Source organism: Coptis chinensis, chromosome 6 (assembly GCF_015680905.1).
Source record: "Coptis chinensis isolate HL-2020 chromosome 6, ASM1568090v1, whole genome shotgun sequence".
NCBI lineage: Eukaryota > Viridiplantae > Streptophyta > Magnoliopsida > Ranunculales > Ranunculaceae > Coptis > Coptis chinensis.
Window position 1 is genome coordinate 1,525,550 of NC_141461.1, and position 25,649 is coordinate 1,551,198.

General features: G+C 36.1%; 4 protein-coding genes and 1 pseudogene across 39 annotated transcripts; 3 read left to right on the top strand and 2 right to left on the bottom strand.

Annotated features, from left to right (window-relative positions):
* Positions 1 to 321: 321 nt before the first annotated feature.
* LOC147490577 (sm-like protein LSM3B) lies at positions 322 to 2,976 on the bottom strand. The gene is made up of 3 exons (XM_086566579.1): positions 2,757 to 2,976; positions 1,860 to 1,955; positions 322 to 630 (listed from the first exon to the last, which is right to left on the bottom strand). The coding sequence occupies exons 1-3, from the start codon at positions 2,880 to 2,882 to the stop codon at positions 550 to 552; spliced, it is 303 nt and encodes a 100-aa protein (XP_086422705.1). The 5' UTR covers positions 2,883 to 2,976; the 3' UTR covers positions 322 to 549.
* Positions 2,977 to 6,919: 3,943 nt separating this feature from the next.
* On the top strand, positions 6,920 to 8,709 carry LOC147490578 (uncharacterized; annotated as a pseudogene). The gene is made up of 2 exons (XR_015198445.1): positions 6,920 to 7,092; positions 7,267 to 8,709. The product of XR_015198445.1 is annotated as an uncharacterized LOC147490578 (transcript).
* Positions 8,710 to 9,781: 1,072 nt separating this feature from the next.
* Positions 9,782 to 14,387, top strand: LOC147490579 (trihelix transcription factor DF1-like). 8 transcript variants are annotated; one of them, XM_086565616.1, is made up of 5 exons: positions 9,782 to 9,866; positions 10,034 to 10,839; positions 10,923 to 11,027; positions 11,305 to 11,827; positions 12,985 to 14,387. In XM_086565616.1, the coding sequence occupies exons 4-5, from the start codon at positions 11,457 to 11,459 to the stop codon at positions 14,183 to 14,185; spliced, it is 1,572 nt and encodes a 523-aa protein (XP_086421742.1). In that variant the 5' UTR covers positions 9,782 to 9,866; positions 10,034 to 10,839; positions 10,923 to 11,027; positions 11,305 to 11,456; the 3' UTR covers positions 14,186 to 14,387. The 8 variants fall into 8 exon arrangements, with proteins under 8 accessions (XP_086421742.1, XP_086421744.1, XP_086421745.1 ...); XM_086565618.1 differs by having other exon boundaries at positions 10,034 to 10,719; XM_086565621.1 differs by lacking the exon at positions 9,782 to 9,866 and having other exon boundaries at positions 9,994 to 10,839; positions 11,305 to 11,448; positions 11,539 to 11,827.
* A 1,323-nt stretch (positions 14,388 to 15,710) lies between these two features.
* On the top strand, positions 15,711 to 16,716 carry LOC147490580 (uncharacterized). Its single transcript, XM_086567058.1, has one exon. It carries the CDS (start codon positions 15,928 to 15,930, stop codon positions 16,477 to 16,479), a length of 552 nt encoding a protein of 183 aa, XP_086423184.1. The 5' UTR covers positions 15,711 to 15,927; the 3' UTR covers positions 16,480 to 16,716.
* Positions 16,717 to 17,113: 397 nt separating this feature from the next.
* Positions 17,114 to 22,135, bottom strand: LOC147490581 (uncharacterized). Of its 28 annotated transcripts, XR_015199372.1 has the most exons (12): positions 21,864 to 22,135; positions 20,752 to 20,781; positions 20,534 to 20,563; positions 20,317 to 20,339; positions 20,100 to 20,129; positions 19,842 to 19,905; positions 19,277 to 19,375; positions 18,958 to 19,078; positions 18,086 to 18,404; positions 17,898 to 17,952; positions 17,517 to 17,677; positions 17,114 to 17,409 (listed from the first exon to the last, which is right to left on the bottom strand). XR_015199372.1 is itself a non-coding variant. In XM_086567030.1 (11 exons), exons 1-11 carry the CDS (start codon positions 21,990 to 21,992, stop codon positions 17,603 to 17,605), a joined length of 975 nt encoding a protein of 324 aa, XP_086423156.1. In that variant the 5' UTR covers positions 21,993 to 22,134; the 3' UTR covers positions 17,391 to 17,602. The 28 variants fall into 28 exon arrangements, 27 of the variants coding, with proteins under 27 accessions (XP_086423156.1, XP_086423157.1, XP_086423172.1 ...); XM_086567030.1 differs by having other exon boundaries at positions 17,391 to 17,677; positions 21,864 to 22,134; XM_086567031.1 differs by having other exon boundaries at positions 17,391 to 17,677; positions 19,876 to 19,905; positions 20,317 to 20,346; positions 21,864 to 22,133.
* Positions 22,136 to 25,649: the final 3,514 nt, after the last annotated feature.

The window sequence follows — 25,649 nt, forward strand, 5'->3', positions numbered from 1 at the left end:
GACGATAGATATGAGGAAAAGGAGCTTAGAATTTGAGCAATGCCACATCGGCCCATAGTTCTATTAAGAGTAATCATAGTATGAATGGAAAGCAGAATTCAACACTAGCAACAAGAGATTCTCCGACATTTGGCATAAGGGTATAATGTTACTGGATGACAATTCAATCATGATATATGTCAGTGGGAACCACTGAAGAAACTCAAGAACACTCGGGGTGAATTCCAACTTCAAGTCATGGGGGTCAGTGGGTCAGTAATCACTAATATCTCGACAACTTAGCAACTGTATAGACTGCAATAAAGAAAGGAGGGGAAAAGAAGCATCCTAAAATAATTTCATATATATGACATAAAAGTTGAGCCCAGTGCTGAAAAAAAATGACTGAATTACATTTTCAACCTTCTACAAACTCAATGAAACTTCAATCCCGTTGATGAAAAAATAGTCGTTCGGGACGGGGCTCAAACCTAACAAACATGAAAGAAACAGAAACATGATCCAGCGAAACAGCAATAATATCCCTTCTGATTACGCTGTATATCTCCATCAAGCAGTCCTTAATGGTGGTGAAACCAATATTACACCATCTCCCCTAACAAACAGATACTGAACATTTCTCTTCGTAGTCTGAAAAACAAACAAAACAAGAGAGCAAAATCATATTTATGATTAACGGTTCAAAACATCAAAGGCATAACTAAGATTAAACAATTAATAAAACACGTAGAGAAGTATTTGCGGTTTGACTAGATTTCTCTTTTCCATCATATGCAGTACCCACTGTTTTTCAAGTCATTTCCTTTCTTTCTAATTGTGATTTTTTTTCTTATGCTAGAGTGGATCATGTCGCAAAGAACAAAGCCTCTCATCACCTAAGTAGATCTTTCTTTTGTCAAACAAAATATCCATACGACGCCAATGAAGCGATCGATGAGTAGGTGACGAGGAAGACTACCAAGAGTTGAGGCTTGCACTAGATCATATGATGCTTAAATGCACAATGGTGTCAAGTGCAATTAATTCAGATAACGCCTGGATCATATATGCTTTATTTTTGGTGTGCACAATAATTTAATTAAAGCTATTTGGTTATACATTTAAGAGCTGCTGATCAAGATCATGAAGGCAATGAAGCAAACATTCGAGGCAGAAGCTTACAAAAAGGTCTTAACAAGGGAACTCTGTGCTATACATTAGCAAGAAAGAAATGTTACGTAAATCAACACTACCACAAAATCCTGTTAGACATGATGTGGAAACTTCTAGGTACAATAAGGTCAACGGGTTAATGAGCAGAGATATAGGGTCACTGGGTAATGTAATCCAATAACGTCAACATCTCAAGAGTGTACAGAAATCAGTTTTTGAGCTACTCAAATTCTCAAAATTCCACAAATTTTCAAATCTCTAACTATGGTAATAGGGAATCTCATCAGTATAGCTAATGAAAGAATTTGCAGCAATGTTTATACAAGAATACAGACCTAACATAAGAGAAAAGGTATAGGGCTATATTTGTTATTTCCCTTCCTATTTATACAAGAATACAGACTTAGGGGTAAGTAAGTAAACAAATTTAACATAACGGATTAGGTATGTGGCTATATTTGTTATTTCCCTTCCTATTATGGAGTTAAATATCACTTGCGGATATGAAAACCAACTGTACTTCCAAAGTAAAGACTATCAAGATTCCAAGTTAGAAAAATTCTAACACTCTTACAGATTCTTTATCAAGCAACATTTATGCAAACATTTTAAAAATGATCTCAAGTGAAACCTTCCCTAAGGCATTAAATTCGCAACAACGCCAATTGAAAACTTAAATTAACATAGTAATGTAAAGAGTGGCATACCCGAACAATCTCCTCATAGGTTTCATCGTCTATCTCCACTGTCGTGATAGTTTCTTCAACATCCCCGAGTATCATATTCAAATGCTGGTCATAGGCCTGGAAATTAAAACCACCACCAAACCAGTGAAAGATAGTTAGTAAACCTCAGATAAGTTTTGAGCAGAGTTCCCACGCTGCTTCCCTCATTTGTTCCTTAAAGAACCAATGATGAATGCACAAAAGGAGCAAGGGTGGGAGCTGGTGAGAAGATAACACACCAATTATATAAAGAAAACAATAAACAGCAAAAAAATGCCAAAAATACAAACCCAGCATCTGATCTAACATAGTCTTCCAAATGTATAAGCCCTGCTCTCTATGTTCTTTTAAACTATGGAGGATGGTATGCTAAACCAAAGACGGTTTATCTCTAAGAACCTTATGAAGTAGTGATGCCAAAAAACAACATAAAGTAGTATAGCTCCAACGCTCTCGAGACCATACAGGGGTAAGGTTATTTATTTAAACTTTCAATCACTATATGAATTTATCCATGCCATACTCTAATTTTAAACATTTAAAGGAACTGGACACAAACACTAAATTTTTTGTCTTTGATCCGTTTATAGATAAACTCCACTATATATCTACCCAAGCATAAACCCCATGGCTTAAACCCAAGTAAACATCCTAGACTGGGAACCACTCAAGGATAGACTTCCCTAACCTAAAGAAACCAATAAAAAAGAGATCTTTACTCAAACAATCCAGCTCATGAGTACACAATGAAGACAATAACAAGCCTAACGAAATATATTGCAAAAAGAAGGGTATAATAATTTGCCTAAGTGAACAGAAGATTAACAACAAGCCCATGACATAAACACCCAGAGAAAATTAAGTAGAAAATGAAATTACGTGAAGCTTTCCACGGAGTTCTCTGTCGGAACGAAGCTTGACGTAGATACGTTCATCAAGACTTAGACGTATGAGATCGAGTGGCTCTTTCACTGCACTCTCTTCTTCATTGTTACTACTCGCCATTGTTACTACTCTTTTTTTTCTTCTTCTTTCAGCCCACCCCAGTTTTTAACATTCGGCCGCTTATTTTGTTTGCCAGGAAATGCCGACTCTTTGTTTCGTGAAATGTCGATAAATCATCTGGCAATTGAAATGTAGACCTATGTTGAAACTTTCGATTCTGTTCTAAAACGAATTTACTACTATTAAGTCCTAAAAGTCTTCAGTTGTTGTAATAATCTGACATTGGAGAGTATGACACTTTTTGAACAAAAAGTATAGAGAGATATACTACTAGTTGATTTTACTATTTTTTTCATGCACACCACTAGTTTACATAGCACATAAAAGAGATATGAAGTTTACGAACTCCTTCCGCAAATCTAGATTTTCCCTAATGTAATCATACTATGACAGTGCTACACACTAAACATAAAAAGCTTGATTGATGAATATATTGAGGGATATTTGTTTTTGTCTATTATAAAACCGGTCTTATAACCTCTTATAAGATGTGTCCTGTTCCAGTGATTTTGGATATTTTTTTTGTTTGTTTTTTGCCTATTATAAAAGGCATTCTTAGAAATGTCTTATAAGATCTTTCCAATTCTATAAGTACCAAAATTGGATCTATTACCCCTAGCCTCATTTATCTTTTTTTCCCTTTTCATTATCTTTTTCTTCAAATAATTTCATTGCTCTGGCCACCACCGCCACTGCTGCCACTACTACCACCATTATTAAGACTATCACCACCACTACCATCGTACTATTAAGACTATCACCACCATTACCACAGTGCTATTAAGACCAATATCATCACCTTCACTACTACCACCACCACTACCACCGTACTATTAAGACTATCACTACCACCACCACCACCACCGTGCTATTAAAATATCTACAACTTCCACTACCACTACCACCACCACCACCGTGATATTAAGACCAATATTATCACCTCCACTACCACTACCACTGTCAATTAAGGTAATTTCTTAAAATCGATATTCTAATTATCAAAATTGATTTGAAACCGAAAATCAAATTATACGCTTGTTTCAAATTAATCTATTCAAGTTAAATATGATATAAAATAGGGTTATATTTGTCAAATAATCATCTATAGAATGTCGTGTATTTATTTTTTTTTTTCTATTTTTACAAATGTTTATAAGAGGAACTTAAAATAAAAAACAAACCACTTTATAAGACCCTCTTATAACTCAACCCAAAAAAACAAATAGCCCCTGAATCACTTTTTTGATAATCACTTATTCACTAACTAAATGAAAGGACCATTAATGTCGAAGCTATCGATCTTACATTAGTTGCAATTGACAATCTTATCAGCTAGCAATGGTCATTTCTTTGTAAAATTGAACCAATTAGATGTTTATGAATTTGAATAGTCTCATTGAGAGAGTAGATCATTATATCCCAAATGCTTATAAAATAAGAAAAATGAATATCAGTCAGTCAACAAACATAAATTTAGTTAAGCCTAAAAAACAGTGGTATATTAAGAAAATTGATGGGAGGAGGTAGATCTTTATAAAAATATGTGGTGTAAATAATCAAGTAATTAAAGTAGCATTTGTCTTAGTTATAGACTTAATAGTAGATTGAACCATTAGTAAAAATATCAAACACCTACAAATGAGAGAGGTTAGGTCGGATAGTTGGTGAAATAAAATCTCAAACATCACAATAACTTTTGTGTTCCACATAATTTGGGGAAATATTACATTGACTTGTCGATATTTCGGACAATTCGACAAAATTATTGTGTATACGTAGAAGAAAACTAGTCACTGTTTCACCTAGAACCGTGACATAAAATGAGACACACAAAGTTGGTTCCACGCTAACCCTCAATTCAATGAACCTTCACCCAAAAAACTCATTTTTTCTCCAACCCAAAAAACTCATTAGGCAACCCAGGAGCTGCTGGTGCTGGTTGCATTCTTCGAGATAGCCTAGGTGGTTTTATCTTTGGTATTCTTTGCTCCTATTCAGTATGCTACTTCCATCTTTCTTTGAAGTTCTATGCTTTAAGGTTGGGTGTTCTTGCTCTTATTAAGTTACAAATGGAGAATATTGTTATTGAAGTCGATTCAAAATATTTACATGAATTGCTCCCCAAAAGATGTGATCAGGAAGTCCCCATTAAATTAAGATTCTCTATGATGACATTTGTGATGGCTTGAGTAAGATTCGCTGAAAAAAGAATTGAATGGAATTATCGTAAAGCAAACAAGGCTGGCGATTGTTTGCTTAATTATGCTTCCAATTTGGTGACTCATTTGAATTGGAGTCTTTGCATAGGATCATCTCATCACTCAACCTACTGAATTTACCAATGTTTTACCTCCTGGGTCTTTGTATTGGTGGAAGATACCTCCACCTTTCCTGGGTCATGTATTAAATTTGGATGTACAAGGTCATGGTACTGACCGATTAGTACCATCTTATTAGTAATATATATATATGCCATTGGAGAGTACGACACTTTTGGAACAAAAAAAGTATAGAGAGCTATACTACAAGTTGATTTTACTATTTTTTCATGCACACCACTAGTTTACATAGCACATGAAGGAGATATGAAGTTTACGAACTCCTTTTGCAATGATAGTGTTACACACTAAACATAAAAAGCTTGATCGATAGTACTCGACCATGTTTAGGATATAGAAAACGAGTGGTGGATACTCAAAAAGTAGTTACTCTATAAATTGTTTGGTCTCTTTTTCTTTAGAGAGATTGTCTCATGTGGCTGTTTCTCATTGTATTTTTTTTCAACTCTCCCAATAGAATAAAAATCTCAAAAAAAAAAAAAACACACACACACACAAATCGACAAAAAAAAACCCGTATTAATAACTTCAAAAAGAAAAACCAAACTCAATTCAACATAATTTTATTGAAGAATCAAAGTGATGGTCGGTCGATTGGAATGGAGATGGGGAAAAAGAATTAATCATAGACCATTTATGTTTTTTTTGTTGTTTGCTCCTCCTATTTATGATCTCTAATTTTAATCTGGAAAGATGAAGGGAGAAATTTGTGAGAGAAGAAAATGAGTGGGTGAAAAAGAAAGCTCAATTTTTTGAGTGTATAACTTGAATGAAATCAATGAATAATAAAATGATGTATTTCTCTCTCCTGTCGTTATCTCACATAAACCCAAATATCTTTTTTTCTGGTTTCACAATCTACTTGGTTTATACCCTATTCCCCAAATATCTTTTTTTCTGGTTTCACAATCTACTTGGTTTATACCCTACTCGTTAGTTGTGGCCCCAATTCATAAAATGGACGGGAACACTAAAAACTAGTATACATGGTCTTATTCCACAGGTTGGTCAATTCATGCTGCCAATACAAACCTAAATACACTGAGTCACTTTTTTGGTAATCACTTATTCACTTTTCAACTAAGTGAAATGACCATTAATGTGGAAGCTATCGATCTTACATTAGTTGAAATTGGCAATTTCTCAACATCAACACATTAACAGTTCAATTAACAATCTTGAACTAGATTTGAAAACCAAATATTTTGAACTTTACCTCGCTAAATCTTATCAAACAGCAATGTTCATTTCTTTGTAAAACTGAACCAATGAGATGTTTATGAATTTGAATCGTCTCATTGAGAGAGTAGATCATTATATCCCAAATACTTATAAAAAAAAAATGAATATCAATCCACAAACATAAATTTAGTTAATCCCCTAAAAAACATTGGTATATTAAGAAAATGGATGGGAGGAGGTAGATCTTTATAATATGTGGTGTAAGTTATAGACTTAATAGTAGATTGAACCATTAGTAAAAATATCAAACACCTACAAATGAGCGAGGTTAGGTCTAATAGTTGGTGAAATAAAATCTCAAACATAACAATAACTTTTGACAAAATTATTGTGTATGCGTAGAAGAAAACTAGTCCACTGTTTCACCCACAAGTCTAGAACAAGAGACGTTGTGACCGTGACATAAAAATAAGATGGTCCCACACTATTAACCCTCAATTCAATGAACCTTCACCCAAAAAAACTCATTTTTTTCCCCAAGCCAAACAGAGAATAAGAGAAGCGTCTTCTTTTATTCTTTTTCGTCATCTTTAAATTTTTTACTCTCACTTGAAAAATGCTCGATTCAAATCTGTAATTGCAAAAATTGGCATCAGCTCAAATGTCAAAAGTTACAATCTTTAGTCAAGGTATCAATTCCAGATAAGTTAATTGGCGTGGTTTTTTATTTATTGCCAGTAAAGTTTCCATATTTTGTTAGTTAAACTTTTATGTGAGGTGTATTAAGTGATTTTGTGGCATGCCATTTTTGATTGTTGAGTTGAAATTTTTAGAGATTTTACTATCCAAGTGTTTAATGACAGAGAATCTTTAGATTTATTGTGGAAGATGTGTTGGAATTAAGTTAATTGAGGAGAATATGAGATGAGTTTGATTGGAATGTGAGAAATGGAGGGGAATTTATCGACAGGGAGTTTGATTTCGGGTTCTTCGTATGGAGTTGTAGACTTGCAAGGGGGGATGCACGTTCATCATCAACAACACCCACATGCTTTGCATCAACAACAGCAGCCGAATTCTCAGCAGGGATCGATGGCTCACCAACCAATGCACGATGTTTTCCCCCTCACGGTTGGGAGCATGCACGAGTGTGAACAAACGATGGCCATAGCGGAATATAATAAAGGGGAGAGGGCAAAGACAACGACGAGTGATGAGGATGAACCCAGTTTTACTGAAGGTGGGGTAGATGGGCATTGTGAAGCGGGTAGAGGGAAGAAAGGGGGGTCGCCATGGCAAAGGATGAAGTGGAATGATACAATGGTGATACTTCTGATCACTGTTGTTTCTTACATGGGTGAGGATGCTGCTGCTGAATGTAGCAATGGGGGAAGAAGAAAATATGCAATTATGCAAAAGAAGGGGAAGTGGAAGTCAGTCTCGAAAGTCATGGCTGAAAGGGGATATTATGTATCGCCTCAGCAGTGTGAAGATAAGTTCAATGACCTCAACAAGAGGTACAAGAGACTCACAGACATCCTTGGAAGGGGCACTTCATGTAAGGTTGTTGAAAATCCTGCACTTTTAGATATGATGGACCACCTTTCGGAGAAAGCTAAGGAGACTGTTAGGAAGATTTTAAGCTCAAAGCATCTGTTTTATGAAGAGATGTGCTCATACCACAATGGAAACAGACTGCATCTCCCTCCTGATCCATCATTGCAGCGGTCCTTGCAACTGGCCCTCAGAAGCAGAGAGGATGATGAAATGCATGATACAAGAAAGAACCAACAAGATGATGTTGGCGACGGCGATCAAGACGCTGACAGTGACGACCGTGATGACGAGCCTGAGGAGAATCATGATAATGGGGCCATGTTTGGGTTTCAAGGCGGTTTTGCAAAGAGGATGAAGCAGGGGCATGACCATGAAGATGTGAGTTTTGGAAACCCCTTAACTCAGGATTGTGACAAAAGATCTTATCCTCACCCACAGAACACCCCTGTCGACATGAATCAAATGCTCTCAGAAGGTAGTAAAACAGCTTGGTTACAGAAGCAGTGGATAAAGTCTCGCTCACTTCAGTTGGAAGAACAGAAGTTGCAGATTCAGGCACAAATGTTGGAGCTAGAGAAGCAGCGGTTCAAGTGGCAACGGTTTAGCAGGAAAAAAGATCGAGAGCTGGATAAACTGAGGATTGAAAATGAGCGGATGAAGCTTGAAAATGAGCTGCATGGCGTTAGAATTGAAACGGAAGGAATTAGAAGCTGGCTATAACTGACAGATGCAAGGCATCATATTATACACAGGGCTGAAAAAAACTTTTAATTTCCTGTACATCAATGGAGGATGGCGACTCATGTATACATCTTATCTATTCCCAAATTTGCTCAAAAGTCTCGGAAGGGCAAATATATGTGTTGTGGGTTTTAAAAATGTGATATTACTCAATCGTGTGCATTATGGAAAAAATTGTTTCCTTCTAATATTCATGTATGTGGTTGTACCATTTGAATATGTTAATTGTAGTTTCGATTTGGTGCGTCTCATGATTGAATTTCTAGCAAATTTGAGTGAGTTGGCTGGGCTTAGATCTTGCTGTGTGGTAGCTTGGCACGGCTATTTCAGTTTTCCACTTTAGGTGTCAGCTGGGAGAGGACTGAGACAATGCTAGGAAAATATCCATGGAGACCATGTAGAAGACGGGAATGTGGTGCAATGTATTTTCGGTAGTCATGACTGCTACTGACATGCTTATCTATTTTGATATACCAATACTATGACTGTTACTGACATGCTTATCTATTTGATATACCAATACTATGTTTAGTTTAGTTTTTCAGCTGCCAAATATCTTATCTATGTACACATTGATTGATGTTACAAATCCTCTAATATTTCAGTTGTTTTGGTCTAAGATTTGTCACGGTGATACTATGTACATGTTTAAAGATTTCTTGTGCCAGTCTTGTGTATGTGTGTAGGGGGGAGGAGTGTTGAAGAGTAGGTAAGTTTTTCCAGGTCTTTTATCGAAGTTCGGGCGACCTCATCATCAAAAAGATTAAGAGCCTCTCATTCTTGTTTGGGATGGTGGTGTTCAGGTGAGCAAATTTTTTTAGTAAGCAATTAATCCATATTGCTTTATGTTCTTCCTTGTATTTATATGCCAGATATGAAAGCGACTTATACACTAGTCATTTATTGCACGCCCAGTAGTTGCAGCCCCAAATGTGTGATAACTTGTGTTTGAACTCTTAGCTGCACTTACTAGAACAACAGATCTAGCACATTGTTGCAATTACATCTGAAAGGGTCCCTGAACAAATTGTATATATCGGTACTTTTTTTTTGTTCAGGAGGATTGGTCGTCATTATTGGTTTGATGCATGAACAAGTGAACTGAAAGCTACATTTGCTGTGTCTTGGCATGTAAGCCCAGGGATTTCTTTCAAGAGGGAAGAAGGTAATACACTAATGGCTACGTTTTTTCAAAGATAACTGTGATTCCATTTTTGTTAGGATGCACAATTTTCTAGCATATATTTATTCATTTTTAATTTTTCTCTTCTGTTGGTTTACATTAAGATAAACAGGGCTACAAAATGATAGTTGAATCTTTCTTTGGCATAGGCTTGGCGGTGGTTTAGTGTTGATGGTGATGGTTGTGGTGGGAGAGTGGTCATTTAATCTGTGTCTTTACAGTGGTGGTGTTGGTGCAAGTGGTAAATTTGTGGATTTGGTGGTGGTGGCAGTGGTGAGGGGAGCTGTAAAGTGGTGGTGGCAGTGGTGAGGGGAGCTGTAAAGTGGTGGCTTTGGTGGTGGTGTTGGTGTGGCGGTGATTATTGTATAGTGGTCGCCCTGGTGGTGTCAGTAATGATTTTGACGGTGGCAATGTGATGGTGGCGGTGATGTTGTAATGTGAATAGTAGCTTTGGTGGTGGTCTTACTAACTATGATGAAGGTGGTGGTGTCTGGCTGCAATGCTGGTGGTGGGCAACTGGGTATGCCAATTGATTTTGCTGGTGGTGATGGCCGTAGTAGCTTTGGTGGTGATGCTAGTAGGGTTGGTGATAGTTGCGACAGCAGTAATGATGGTGGTTATGAGATCTGTCAACGATTACTGTTTTGTGGAGAACTTACACTTCAGATTGCAGAATGCAAATATTCCATGAAATGAGAACGAAGCATACATACCCACTTATTTACGAATGGAGACTGACCTCACAAGAGTTTCCACCTTGATGGCTTGACATATTTTCTTCAGTTGTGGTCTTATTCGTGCATTTCAGTCTACCGTAGAACAGACCTTTTCCCAGGCAGTCTTCTGATTCCTTTATGGAAGTCCCAACATGTCAAATCTCTTGCACCATGTTTAAGGGTCTTGATTAAGAAAATGAGCTGTTGTCTTTAGCTTTTGAGAGTAATTGCTTTCTCAGGTGAATATTAATGGAGTTCTTCAAAGTTGCTTAGAATGGTTTTTACTGACTGCTATTTTGATCAACATATCCCTTGTAAACAGGTAGACGCACTCCCCTGCTTGGAGCTGGAATACAATGACTTAGTTCCACGCTGTTTAATATGATCGCTCTGATGTAAGATGAATTCCCTGGACAACCATTCTCAGGTATGATCTTTTGAGCCGTAAAACATTCCATCATACCACAGTATTGGAACAAGGAAACTGAATAATGATATCGAGGGAACATCTTCTCAAAAAGCAAAGATGACCTACACAGCTAACTTCTAACTAAATTTAGATGGCCAAACAAATCAATTTATTGTCACTCTTGTCGGTATCTGCAGCTGTTGTTCCTGCTGACGAAATTGTTTCTATCTTTCTAACTTCTTTTGACATTTACTACCAACCATGAAGAGCATCAAACACGTATTTTCCCTTACAGAAAATAGCAAAGGAGCACAGAGAGAGAGATAAAGATTCCATCATTGAAGACAAATTTTTGATACCACAATAAATTCATCCAAACCATCTTCACAGAACTCCTGAATTTACTTCCTACTGTTAGATATCTAACTGTAATTTTCCGGTGAGTCGATGTTGGTGACTAGTTTGGTAAGTTATCCCAATACTACCACCGATTGTAATGATGCTAAGGAGGTAATCGTTTTTAATCCAGTTACTGATGATGCTGGAGATGGGCATGGAGGGAGAGGTGAAGAAAGTCTCCAAAATTCAGTATCCACTAATTACACGGGAGATGGAGGTGAAGAAGGTTGCAGAAATTCAGTTGCAGTTAATGATATTGTAGATGAAGATGGTGTAAGAGGTGAACAAGGTGGTCAAAGTTCGGTTGCTATTAGATGGCCCAGACAAGAAACTTTGGCTCTGTTGAAGATTAGATCTGATATGGACATCGCATTTAAAGAATCTACACTTAAAGGTCCACTTTGGGAAGCCATTTCTAGGTAACAGTTCAATTTTTATTTTTACTTGCCGCTTCAATTCTTGGCAACAGTTTCATTATTCTTCAGTTATTATCTGTGTTAGCTTTTTCTACGAACATCCAGAATTGGAGCGAGAATTTGTTAAAATATAGAGAAAACTTTTACACCAAGATTGGGAGGACATAATTAACCTTACTCTTAAAATATATTTATTATCATGCAAGAGCATGCCAAAACAATCTCGAAAGAGACAACTTTATACAGGTCACCTCCTAATAATTAAGTTGCTATTCTCATCACAAAATATATTTCAGTTTTCTAGGGAAACCTTCCATGTATGGGCACTCTGTCAGCCAATTTGACAATAGAAAGTTGAAAAAAAATATATTTACTAGTTTGAAAGCTCAAATATGGAGGGACTAATTTGAGCAAAACGTTTCTTCTTTAAGTTCAAGTAAAATTGATTGTTTGTGGACAAAGCTGATATAACTTTGGTCTTTATACTGACCAAAAGAAATGGTAATTTGAAAAGGTGGGTTTAAATTTTGATTGGGACTAAATTACTTCCTCAAAAAGTGCTGATTTCTGTTTCGAAGACATTAGTTAATCCCTTTGAATCGGTTATTTTCCCAATATTTCTATGGTAAATTTGAACCTCACTCCAATTGTATGATTTCTCTCTGATCTTAGACGTAATTTTTATTTTTTTATTTTTTATTTTTTTTAGTGTGTGTGTGTGTGTGTGTGTCCCAATGTGAAAAGTATAGCTGTGTGTTATTTTCTTCTTCTTTTAATAATTTATCTTTTGATTGTTTTGCCTCTCGTGGTGTAAGTTTATCTGTTAAAAGATATTATGCTTTTATTGATCTTAACCTTGTACATTCTTTATCCTAACTTGTTAAAAAACAGGTAAGTTTCTCTACTATACCAAGGTACCATACTCGACACCTTCCCATGTTAAGGAATTTTTTAGAATAGGACTCCTGTTTAATAGTTCAATTGGTGCATTTTCATCTTCAATGCGAGTCCCTTTATATGGTCTTTATTTGTATTTACAAGGTAAAATGAACAGAAGTGAGTGTTGTGATCAGGAAACTAGCAGAGCTTGGTTACTGCCTTTATATGGTCTTTATTTGTATTTACAAGGTAAAATGAACAGAAGTGAGTGTTGTGATCAGGAAACTAGCAGAGCTTGGCTACTGCCGAAGTGCGAAGAAATGCAAGGAGAAGTTTGAGAACATATACAAGTACCACAAAAGAACAAAAGAGCGGGCTGCAAGAGTTGATGGCAAACCCTACCGTTTCTCTAACCAATTAGAAGCTATAGACAGCCGTCCCTCTCTTCCACCACTTTCATTTGAGATTCAAATTCCAAATCCAATTCCAATATCAACAACAGTACTGAATGTGACACCAACAAATCCAGCAGACAGCCCTCAGGCTAATGCTTACCAATCTTGCCAAAATATTTATATTTCTGAATTCATCTCGACTTCCCTCTCACCACGGTCGTCTTTACGCGAAAAGTCTGGCTACACGAAAAGGAAGTGGAGTACTTTCTTTGAGAATTTAATAGAAGAGGTAGTACGAAAACAAGAGATCTTCCAAAATCAGTTCTTAAAAACTTTGGAGCGACTCGAACATGAGCATATGGCAAGGGAAGAAGCTTGGAAGACACAAGAAATGGAGAGACTTAACAGAGAGCACGAGACTCTAGTCGAAGAGCGACTAGCTGCAACCACAAGGAATGCTGCTGTGATTGCATTTTTGGAGAAGGTATCTGAACAGAAGGATAGCCCATTATCAATGGAGAGAACTGTCGACAATCTGCATTTGGACAAAGGTCGGAATTTCATCAAAATGAGTTGTTCTCGATGGCCTAAAGCTGAAGTTCAGGCCTTGATTGTGCTCCGGAGTGACCTTGAACATAGGTATCAAGGTAATATACCTAAAGGATCTTTATGGGAGGAAATCTCAGCGGCAATGAGAAGGTTTGGTTACAATCGGAGTGCTAAGAGGTGCAAGGAGAAATGGGAGAACATCAACAAGTACTTCAGGAAGGTTAAAGAGAGCAACAAGATGCGACCTGAAGATTCTAAGACATGCCCCTACTTTCACCAACTTGAAGCTCTTTACAAAGACAAGATGGATAAAATCGACAAAGTGCTCAGTCCAAGTTATGGTTTGAAGGCAGAAGACTTGGTAATGCACATGACGAGCCAATACAGACACCAATCTGAATCCCTTCGACTAGAACATATGGGCCTTGATTTGGCAGCCGAAGATCTCAGAAACGAGAATGATCATGAAAATGGAGATGCTGAAGATGTTTATGAGAATGTAATCAACAACCCTTCTTCAAGGACCATTACTGAGTAGACCCAGAACCAAGACAGATACGCTTTTCTTTAAAGCTAGCTGAAGGGCGTGTACCATGAACTTCAAAATAGACGAGTTTTTCATACTGCAAAATCTGTACGAAGTGTACGTTGTTTGGTTAAAATTTGTGAACATATCAAGGGGAGAAACAAAGAAACATGTCACAAAAGTCCATATTTAAGAAAAGGTTTGGCACTTTGGCTTTTGGCTCTTGTGCAGTTGCGCTAAATTGTTTTGCTGTCTATTTGCTTCACTTATTAACACAATCACAGTACAAGAGGGTAAGGGTAGAATTTGAGCCGAGCGACTCAGCTCGGCTTGAACTCGGTCATTTAGTTAAATGAGCCAAACTTGAGTCTATATTATAGTTCGTTTATAACATCTTTATAGTGTAAAATAACTGAGCTATTTGGGCTCGGCTCGCTTAAAGTTCGGCCAAATAAAAGAACGGAGTTTAGAGTTTGAACATAGTAAAGCTCGGCTTGATTAGCTTCCACCCTTACAAGAGGGCGTCATTAGAAAGAGAGGGAAAGTTAAATGATGTCAAGAAATACAGTGGGCCGAATGCTTAATTGACAAAAAGGCCCAGATCCATATAACATTCCGTTGCAGGTCTTGAAAGGGACAATGATAACAGAAGTGCAGAATCAAAAGTGCTCATCAAGTGAAGCAGTTAATGACAAAAAGAACTGACCAAGCTCACATGCGCTTCTTTATTTTACGTGGGGCACCAACACCCAAAGCCAAACGACCCTGCGCAATTATAGGACAAATGCAAGAGCAACGGTCCCATGCTCCCCAATACAAAATATGCAATTTTCATTTTAGAAACACTCTACTTTCATTTTCACATAAATCTTCTAGCTAAGATGGATCATTTTATATAATTTTTTTTTATTGTAAAAGAAGAAAAGTGAAGTCGGTTTATACAAAAGTCCTCACAAAAGAAGAAATCCTTATAATTCGGCACTAGATACTAGTAGATAGTTAGAGCATCTCTAGGTTGGTAAATATCGACTGCAAATGAGATTGTAGACTATACCACGCGCTATTGGTTACCATTGTCGCCTCCAAGTTAGAAAAAAAACTCACACGATATTCCCACTATTGCACCAAATTGAAAAAGTAAAAAATAAAAATAACTCGCGTGATAGTACCACTGGCGCGTGGTGCTGATCAAAGTCAAAAAATAATTTGGGCGACATTTGCAATGGCCCGCGACATTACCAATGTCGCTTCGCATCCGCATCCCCATCTAAATTACCAAATTTGCGAACAATAATGCAAACGAATATATTATACGATTGAATTTACTACCATCTAGAGTTGGAATTCCGAGAAAATTCAGATATTTGGGCAACATTACCAATGTCACTTCATATCCGCATCTAAATTACCAAATTTGCGAACAAGAATGCAAACGAATATATTATACGATTGAATTTACTACCATCTAGAGTTGGAATTCCGATAAAATTCAGATTTTAATATGTGATACTACCACCTAAAAATGCTCTTATAAATTATGATTGTCCCTTGAGGCCATGAGTAATTAATTGATTGATGTGTGCGACTAATGCTACATACTTGCATAGAACTGTACAAGATACCAAAATTCACAACACACTCGACAGTCATCACTGTAAACGTTAGTAAGTAGTAAGTAGCAACTAAGACCAACTCCATATTCCAAAAGAGTCTCTTTCTTCTACACCACACTGATACACTCAAACTATCCAGCTATGGCAGACTATGAACACCAAATCATCCCCAAAGAAACAGCACTACAAGCTCTAAACACCATTATTCAACTTCACTTTGAGAAAACTTTAGAGAAAAAAAGAGCAGTTGATCTTCAAAAGAAAGAACTTTGGAAGCTTTTTTCAGTTCTTTTTTTTCCTTTTTCTGGTTCTTGTTTTGCAGCCCAAGTTCAATCACCAAGATTACAATGTAGACATTGTTGGATACCCATTGGGCTTCTTTCTCTTGCACATATAATCTTCTATGTTTCAGTTGCTCAAACACTTAGATGCATTAATGGGTTCAAGTATCAAAGAAGGTGTCATAAGTTAACTTTGGGCCTTGCAACTGAAAGATTAAGGCAGATGAAGATGAGGGTTAGTAGGAATATTGATGGAGATGAGAGTGGTGCTGAAGAGTTTGAGATACATTATCAAGAACCACCAGAGAGTTATTTTGGTAAGTTCAAGAGGAATTGGGCTTTGCATTTTGGCTTCTTGATTTTGATCTATGGGTTTATGGTTTCTTCCTCTGTTGTTCTACTCTGTTTCTAGAAGGTTCTAGACAAAGGGTTTGTTCTGTAAGCAGGATTTACAGGAGAATGGATTATTTGAATTTTTTTTCTTTTTATATTTTGCTTAATTTTGCAATTTTTTTTTATGTTGTTTTTCTATAATAGAAGTTCAATGGATGATGCATGATGGAAATAGTTAAACATTGATACCATGCTTGGTTTACCAGTCTTTATCAAAAAAGAAAAGAAAACATTCTTGTTACTGTTATTAAAACAAGACCATAAGTATGAGTTTACTGAATCCTGCTTAATGTAATTATTAGAATGCTATTTTTATCAATAACTATTTCTGTTAATTCAATTTTAGTTTTAATTTTCTTGAATTTGTATTATACCCTGTCATCTTATAGTTTTGGAATTAAAACATTTTTCATTGGAAGTGATCGTTATCATTCTGATATGTAGGCCTAAATCTTACAGCAAGTTTATGCAAATGACATGTTATTCACTTATTCCAATGGGGCATCTCAAAGTGCAAATTACAGACAAAAGACTAATGTAAGACTATTAAGTGGTGCTTTGTTGGCCTTTCTGGTGCTACTTGAACTCGTGTCAAATTTCATCAAAACCCTCAAATAACTTAATGAACACAAGAATCATTGGCAAAACTATGATTAGAAACTTCAGAAGGTGCTTATAAATCTAAGCTCCAGCATCATGCTGTTATTGTTTTCAGTAAACATGACATGACCTTGATCAAAGAGACAAACGCACCAGATTTTCAAAATATTCCCATAAAAGTCTTCAATGGAATAATTGAAGGATGTGATCGATGGGTTGTAACAAAAATTGGTCAGGATGCATTCCAGTGTACACATTACACATAAGTATTGCTGAAATGCTGGGGAAGGAAAAGAAAAAACAAGAAGTAACAGCCACCACCACAAGGCCTTCAGCAAAATTGTGATACCTAATATACAGTTCAAATCAACAATATTTCATTTATTAACAAGAAAATGATAAAAAATAATAAATTGGATATAATTTTATTGAGGCAAATAATTTCACGTCGATCACCACTGGACGCCAGTCATCAGTAGCGGGGACAACATTGCCAAGGAAGAACTTGTCCAGAAGAATAACACTAAGAGTTTGCCCTTAGCTCATTTCGAAGGGAGGGCATTGCATAAGGCCTTGTATGCATTGACACATTGTTTGAACTTTTCCTCGGCCTGTGCCTGTCCCAAACACATGTGAATCAGAATTGTACGGACCATTTCTAAGTTTAAGTGCTTTTTTTGTCAATATGTTAACAAGAAGTAGTACCCCCTTTTAAATCCTACCCGACTTATTTAATGCTCTTCATCTACCTTCTCTAGTCTTGTGTCACAGACTCACAATAGTATGCCATCTATCATCTTGACAAATGAATAAGACACACAAGAAATATAACCTTACCTGTGAAGGACCTTGATGCTTATCAGGATGCCACTTCAAAGCCAAGGAGCGGAATCTATAAGAAGCAATTTGAAATGTACATGTAAGTAAAGGCGAAACATTTTCTTTACCCATTCCAAGCGTAAAGGCAAAAACTACCATGTCAATGACTACACGTTCATAATGCACAACAGTAATAGCCTACTTACGTGCTTTTGACGAAATCAATCTTTAGAGGGCCTGTTGGTGGCAAACCAAGAACCATTCTATCAGAGTATGAACCTACAATGCATGACTTGTCATCAACATCATCATCATCAATATCACTAGCAGAGTCCCAAACTCTTCTCCTATTTTTATTCCACCTTGATTGATCTCTCCACTCAAATTCAGCCGAAGAAGTCTGGAAACTGGGTTCATCCCAGTCTCTAAATGACCACGTATAACATCTGTTTCCAAATGTAGCTCGAAAGACATTGTCCGACTCTTCGTCAGAGTCAGCACAGAATTTCTTCCGTCTTCGGTTGCCTGAACATGGGACACAATGAGATACCCAGTTGTAAGAGGGTGCAATTGTAAAAATGCAAACCCTTTCCCAAAAAAAAAAAAAAAAAGAGACCTTAGCTTCGAAACTTTGGTATTGATACTAATAGAGTCTATTATGTTATTTATGATATTAGAAGGCTATTACCTTATAGGTATCAATACCAATAAGGTTATTACTATGTCAAAGAACCTTAATCACATGTTACAAAAGAGAAATAATATGCAGTATGTCGCTCATCCACTAAGGTTTCAAACAATGCAAAATACACATTTTCTAGAAATATCAATGCCTAGTCAGGGGTTATTAATGCTTAAACAGCAAAAGTTATATCCTAAGTTACACTGACACGGACACGTGTGTCCGTATCCGACACGGATACGAAGTGTCTGACACGGTAAGATATAAGAAATTTAGGTTACATACAATATGTGTGTCCATGTGTGTCCGACACGGACACGTGGATACGTATCCGACACGGATTTTTTTTGAAATATGGCGTGTCCATGTAACATAGGTTATATCCAATAGACTCGCCTTTTTTAGCTTGTGATGAACGGCATAACTTTTTTGATCGAGACTGCTTCTTCTTAGAATTATCTGCTTCTACTGCATCCCAGCCACTTGCCCTGTCAGTCTCCAATGTTGAACTGGCTTTCTGGACAGTAAACACCAGATGTCAAGCTAAAAAAAAAACTACATGGGAAATAATAGTTTTTTGCCAACATTGCATCCTTGATTTTTGGATAGGCGACTTCATCTCTTCATTGCATCTAGTCAATGGAAAGAAGACATAAATAAACCTTTAAGTTGCCACAACCATATATATTTTTCCAAGCATAAATAAGAGGACTACCTTAAATGGCAAAGTAGAGCAACCTCTACTGAAGATAAAATCATTTAGCGCCTTTTTTGCATCCGCACGCCTTTGACGTATTTCATATCTGACATTAGTCTAAATCCAAAGGTTGTTGTCAGTGGACAAATAAAATATTCCCGACACAGGTGCACATAAAAAAATCTACTTAAACTTCACTCAGTGTAGTACCTCAAAACCAATATAAGTTTCTCGCAACACCGTTTTAAGCCCATATATATACTTGGTGACCATGTCAAGTGTGTACACATTTAATGCACCCTATTGGTGAATCAGTATCACGAATGGATTTCTTTTCCTTTTATTTCTTCTTTTTGTTGTTGTTTCTCTACTTTTTGTGTGTGGGTGGGGTGGTTAATATCCACCAGAACATCACACACTCATATTTTTAGATTTTTCCTTATTTTCAGCATTGTTGCATTTTTCCAGTGATAAAAAAATAACTTCCCGTTTTCAAGGAAGGAAACTGAAATAGACACCTCCGTTCTAGGAGATTCCCACTCTGTGCAAACAGATTAACCATACATTCCACAACTTACACTACCAGATTAATCAAAAGTACTTCTGGGTTTGCATGCCTTGGTAGGTCGTTGAGCTCTTCCTGGGTCCTGCAAACAGATTTTCCAATTTAAACTTTGCGTGCAAAAAGGATTACTTAAGTACATAACTTTTAAGCAAAAGCATGGAAAAAAGAGATATGCTTGTCCGTAAGCAGTTGAGTTACCAAAAGCATAACAGACTAACCATATGTTCCACAACTTACACTACCAGATTAATCAAAAGTGCTTCTGGGTTTGCATACCTTAGTAGGTCGTTGAGCTCTTCCTGGGTCCTGACAACAAATTTTCCAATTTAAACTTTGCGTGCAAAAAGGATAACATAACTTTTTAAGGGAAAACATGGAAAACAAAGATATGCTCGTAGGTAAGCAGTTGAGTTACTAAAAGCATAACAGACTAACCATATGTTCCACGACTTACACTACCAGATTAATCAAAAGTGCTTCTGGGTTTGCATACCTTAGTAGGTCGTTGAGCTCTTCCTGGGTCCTGACAACAAATTTTCCAATTTAAACTTTGCGTGCAAAAAGGATAACGTAACTTTTTAAGGGAAAACATGGAAAACAAAGATATGCTCGTAGGTAAGCAGTTGAGTTACTAAAAGCATAACAGACTAACCATATGTTCCACGACTTACACTACCAGATTAATCAAAAGTGCTTCTGGGTTTGCATACCTTAGTAGGTCGTTGAACTCTTCCTGGGTCCTGCAAACAGATTTTCCAATTTAAACTTTGCGTGCAAAAAGGATAACGCCAACTTTTTGAGGAAAAACAAGGAAAACAGAGATATGCTTGTAGGTAAGCAGTTGAGTTACTAAAAGCATAACAGACTAACCATATGTTCCACGACTTACACTACCAGATTAATCAAAATTGCTTCTGGGTTTGCATACCTTAGTAGGTCGTTGCACTCTTCCTGGGTCCTGCAAACAGATTTTCCAATTTAAACTTTGTGTGCAAACAGGATAACGCCAACTTTTTAAGGAAAAACAAGGAAAACAGAGATATACTCGTAGGAGCAGTTGAGTTACTAAACACATAAAGCTTTAAAAGGTGTACAAATGAAACTTGCCATCCAGTAAACCACACCAACTTGCCTACTCAACCCATTGGTGACAGTCATGTTTAAACATGAGGAAATTATAACTTTTTAGTATGTGATATATATATATATATATATATATATATATATATATATATAATAAAAAGCAATGGTGTGGAGCCCACAGAGACTCCATCCAATGGTTGTCATTGTCTTTTCTAAGTTGTGACATGGCAGATCCAAGTGTTTGGAGAGTTTGTGTAATTTTGTTAAGTGTAGTTAATACTATGAGATCTATCCAAAAATCAACCAAAAGTCAACAACAATTTTTGGACTTATAAATTGTTGGGCAAGCCCATAAACCGTTTGGCGCCTCCAATTGATTTGGGTTTATAGATAATGGGTAATTGGGATGGCCTTGCGGGTGTATTTATAAATTGAGTTGTTTCGCTGGTCTTGTGCCGAATATTTTACACCTAAAATGCGTGTACGCCTTGCGACGAAGCGCGATGAGTTGTCGGGGTAATGTGGCAGGCGCGTCGAGGTCTCGCGGGCCGTAGGCACGGGCATACCCTAGTATATATATAAACAAGATTACTGGTTTTAAATGTGGTTTAAAGTGTTTGAGCTTTGCCTCGATTCCTTGTTTGCCTCAATCCTACAGACCTTTTTGATGAACTAACTAACAGCTAGAACTTTAAAGTACATCTTACTGGCAAACAAAATGAAGAGTTCTAATGATTTGCCCACCATGCATATCAAACCTTTCTCAGCATCAGTTCATGAAATTTGTTTCTTTTTCAAAATAGGACCAAACATTACAATGTCACAGAGTCTGGCTACACCTTAAACAATGATAAATTCTCAGTCTTTAAGTCTTTGACCAATAAAAAAAACCCAGAAAAACAATTCAAACAGGTAAAAGAAGAGAAAAGATAATAACTTTAAGAGAAGAGAACTTACATCATTCCACTTGTTCTTCCATTTAGCTAGAGTTGCAGTAGTTGAGTGAAAGAAAGCATAATGAGAATACAAGGAGATAGAATTCTTTAAAATGAACAGAGTTTTCCACTTGGGCATTTGCATTTGCATTTCTCTTTAAAAAAAAAATAGCAAAATGGAAAACTTTTCTGCAGAATTATGAAGTTCCATGGATTTTGCAAAAGGGATGGTTGGTTTGGACTTTTGGAGATGAGAAAAAATGGACTGCTACTCAAAAAGACCAACCCCCGAAACCTATGATTCCGCTGAGCAGCTCAAAAGTGGTTTGCTATAATTGGCGGCAAAGCCCAATCAACAAAATTAAGTGGCCCAAAAAAGAAGTGCCACAGTATTTACACCCCAAAATATTGATTCCTGATTTATAGATTTGTATCGTGGATATATCTTTTTCTTTGTAGATATTTGACATTGTTTCATATGTAAATATTGTGGATATATATATAAAATATCGATAAATATCATAGATATTATAGATATTTTTTAATATATAATTTATATTTATTTGAAATATAATATTAAATATTAAATAAAATTATTATCTATACAAAATATCACCAAATATAGTAAAATATCGCAAAATATCATAAATATTATCGAAATATCACGGATATTTGCGTCTTATATATATCTAAATATATCGTGATATTTATATATCTTTTGTTGAAATATGGATATTTATCGCGATATTTTGTATTATGGACACCCCCATAAATAGGACTAGCACCTTTTTGACCAATTCAAAGGTACTAGCACCACTCCATTAATCACACAAAATATTTACAGCAAGCAGTTGCCGCGAGAACGCACAATCTACGGCATTGAGTTGCCGCGAGATCTCATAACTCACAGAAGGTGGTTGTCGTGGGTCTTTTTTTCTTTTAATTTTTTTTAGTAGCAACTGTAAAAAAAAGTTAGTTGCTACGAGATGATTGTGTTTACTAAAATGGAGTCTTTGCTTGTATTAATTATCAAAACTCTTCTTTATTAATTTGATCACAAAATTTTCTTATAGCATATGAAAATATTTACCACGAGATAGTAAAATTATGGTTCGATTGTATATTTTTTTTGTCATGGTTTTAGTGATATTCTTGGAGTGTATAAAGAAACTTTAAAGAAGAAAATGAGGTATCCATATATTGTGTGTGTTTAATATGCAAAATTTGAAGTGGAAAAAAAAACAAAAAACAAAAAAAAAAAAACATGTCGCGGCAACTGATTGTCGTGGGATATGGGATCTCACGGCAACCCAATGTCGTAAATTGTGCAATATCGCGGCAACTGCCTGCCGTGGGATATGAGATCTCGCGGCAACCCGATATCATAGAACTATAGGCATATGGAGTGTAAAATGACATATAAAGAATAACCATTATTGTTTTACTTCTTACCAAAGGGTGTTAGTCTGGGGGTGCCAGACATACACAGTGGCGGAGCCAGGAAATTGAATGAGGGTGAGCCAACCCTGACTACAAAATATAAAAAAAAAAAAAAAAAAAAAAGTAAAAATCAATTTTTAACTAATTATTCATAACTCTTATTTGAAATTTTTATTTCACCCAAAATGAAAAGAATCAAAACTGAATGTCCGTGCAAATCTCTAGACCCATTAATGTTGTTTATATACTAATATCCAGATTTTTATAAATAATTTAAATAGTTTTTTTTTTTTTTTTCTTCCGATAATGACTCTAATTTAAGTAGTTTTTGCATCTACATTTTTTATTTTCTTAATCCTCTCAAGTGGTTCTAGATATGATTAGGTTTTACTAATGCATGTCACATAAAGTGATGCAATTGTTGAAAAGGGGGCTATATTTTTTGTTGAAAATATTATTGATATAGGTACTGAACTATAGTGGGTTTTACATTATGGGTATTGTATTATTTTTTTTGCAGAATAGGATACCGTATATTTCAAATATTACTAATATGGGTACTCATCATGTACGTTGTTAAGTATTTATACGTATTTGATGATTTGGCAAACAGAGTCAACTAATTTTACAACGGTCAAAATTTGTTTGCTTCATAATTGTACAACGGTCAAAATTGACAACGGTCAAAATTTGAAATTAGTTAACTCCATTTGCCAAATCATCAGATACGGATAAATACTTAACATCATACATGACGAGTACCCATAGTAATATTTGAAATATACGGACTGGAGTACTCATAGTAATATTATCAATTCTAGTTTTTTCTTCCAACTTCTGAATCAATTCATTTATTTCATTCCCTTTAAAATTAAACGAATCCTCTTCAATCGCGTAGTTAACATTTTGATTATTATCAGCAGTACGATAATATATAATCCGATCATCTCCCGCCTTTTGCATCGAATTAGCGAAAGAACCACTTGACTGCAAAATCCAAAATTACAAACACAAATTAGCCCAGCTTCAAATTTTGACAAATACCCTTTTCTTAGAATACAATATTAAATCAAGACTCAAAAGACCCAACCTCTAAGACTTGTTCTTCTTCTATGGGTTTCGGTAGTGAATCAGCATGATGTTGAAACTCTAAAACATCAATATCCCATAAAATCCATTCTTGAGTAGTAGTTCTATACTTCTATGTGGAATGTCATGAGTAAGAGAGCTTCCCCAAGGTGATAATAATAAAGCACGATTAGCTCTTAAAAATTTCCCATATCTAGTTTTCAACTTAACTTGAGAACCATCTTTAATAGGTTCCCATTCAATAGAAGAATCTAAACGTCTTGGTAAAGTTTGTGTAACTTTACAAACAGTCGTGTACTTGCGCCATAACTAGCTAATAGTTTTTTTTTTTTTTTGTTCAAAGTGAGGGTACGCCCGGGTGTATGCTGGCCCCCCTGGCTCCGCCACTTCACGTACAGACGTACAGTATACAAAAGAATATTCTAACGCTCCAAGTCATATGCAAAGTATTGTTGCCATAATTCATCTACCTTTAAAAATATACGAATAATGTATTTCAGTCATGGAACCAGGATTTTGCTTTTCATTTTCAACACACCACAAGGTTGCTTTCTTTGTATTGCTGTCTAATTGGTTTAACGCAATGACGCCATGCATCTTTAATTTATTGTAAAAATTACAACCAGATGATGGATAGATGGATACTTGTGGCCTCTGGGATCAATAATCTCATGTCGTAAATAAAATGATAATGATGATCATAGGAATCTTTGTACACTAGTACTCAGACGAAGGCCATGTAGGTTTCTTGTTTGTAAATTGTATATATGACATCTATTGCTTAAATTTTTTTTGGCAACACTGATGTATCTGCTGAAAAAACAATTCTACGGTGGATTTAGAATTGGGAGAGTAGACATGATGATAAGAGCTAAAGAGCCTGCTGAGACCAATCTACATTTCAAAGGACTAAGACGCCCAATTTTCAATAAAAACAGTTGAACTTCTTTATTGTTTGAAAAGTTGTCATTCCGACCAGAAAATAACTTTTCTCACTTCTGTGTTCCCTATTTGAGGGACTTCTAAGATGTGAAACTCTTTCCAAGGTGGAAACAATCAAACCTTAATGGTGGATTGATCATTGAATCGTGCCTAGCATAAGAGCTGTGCTAAAGGTGTCAAGTAAAGCCAAACACGATGACTTATTCTAATTCTTTTCTTAAATTTGGAATGAACCAAGAATGTTCACCTTAACGCACTGCAAATTGTAGGGCTATAGGCTCAACCCCACCCCCACCAACTTAAGGTACCTGTAATTCTGTAAAGGTGCAACGGTAAA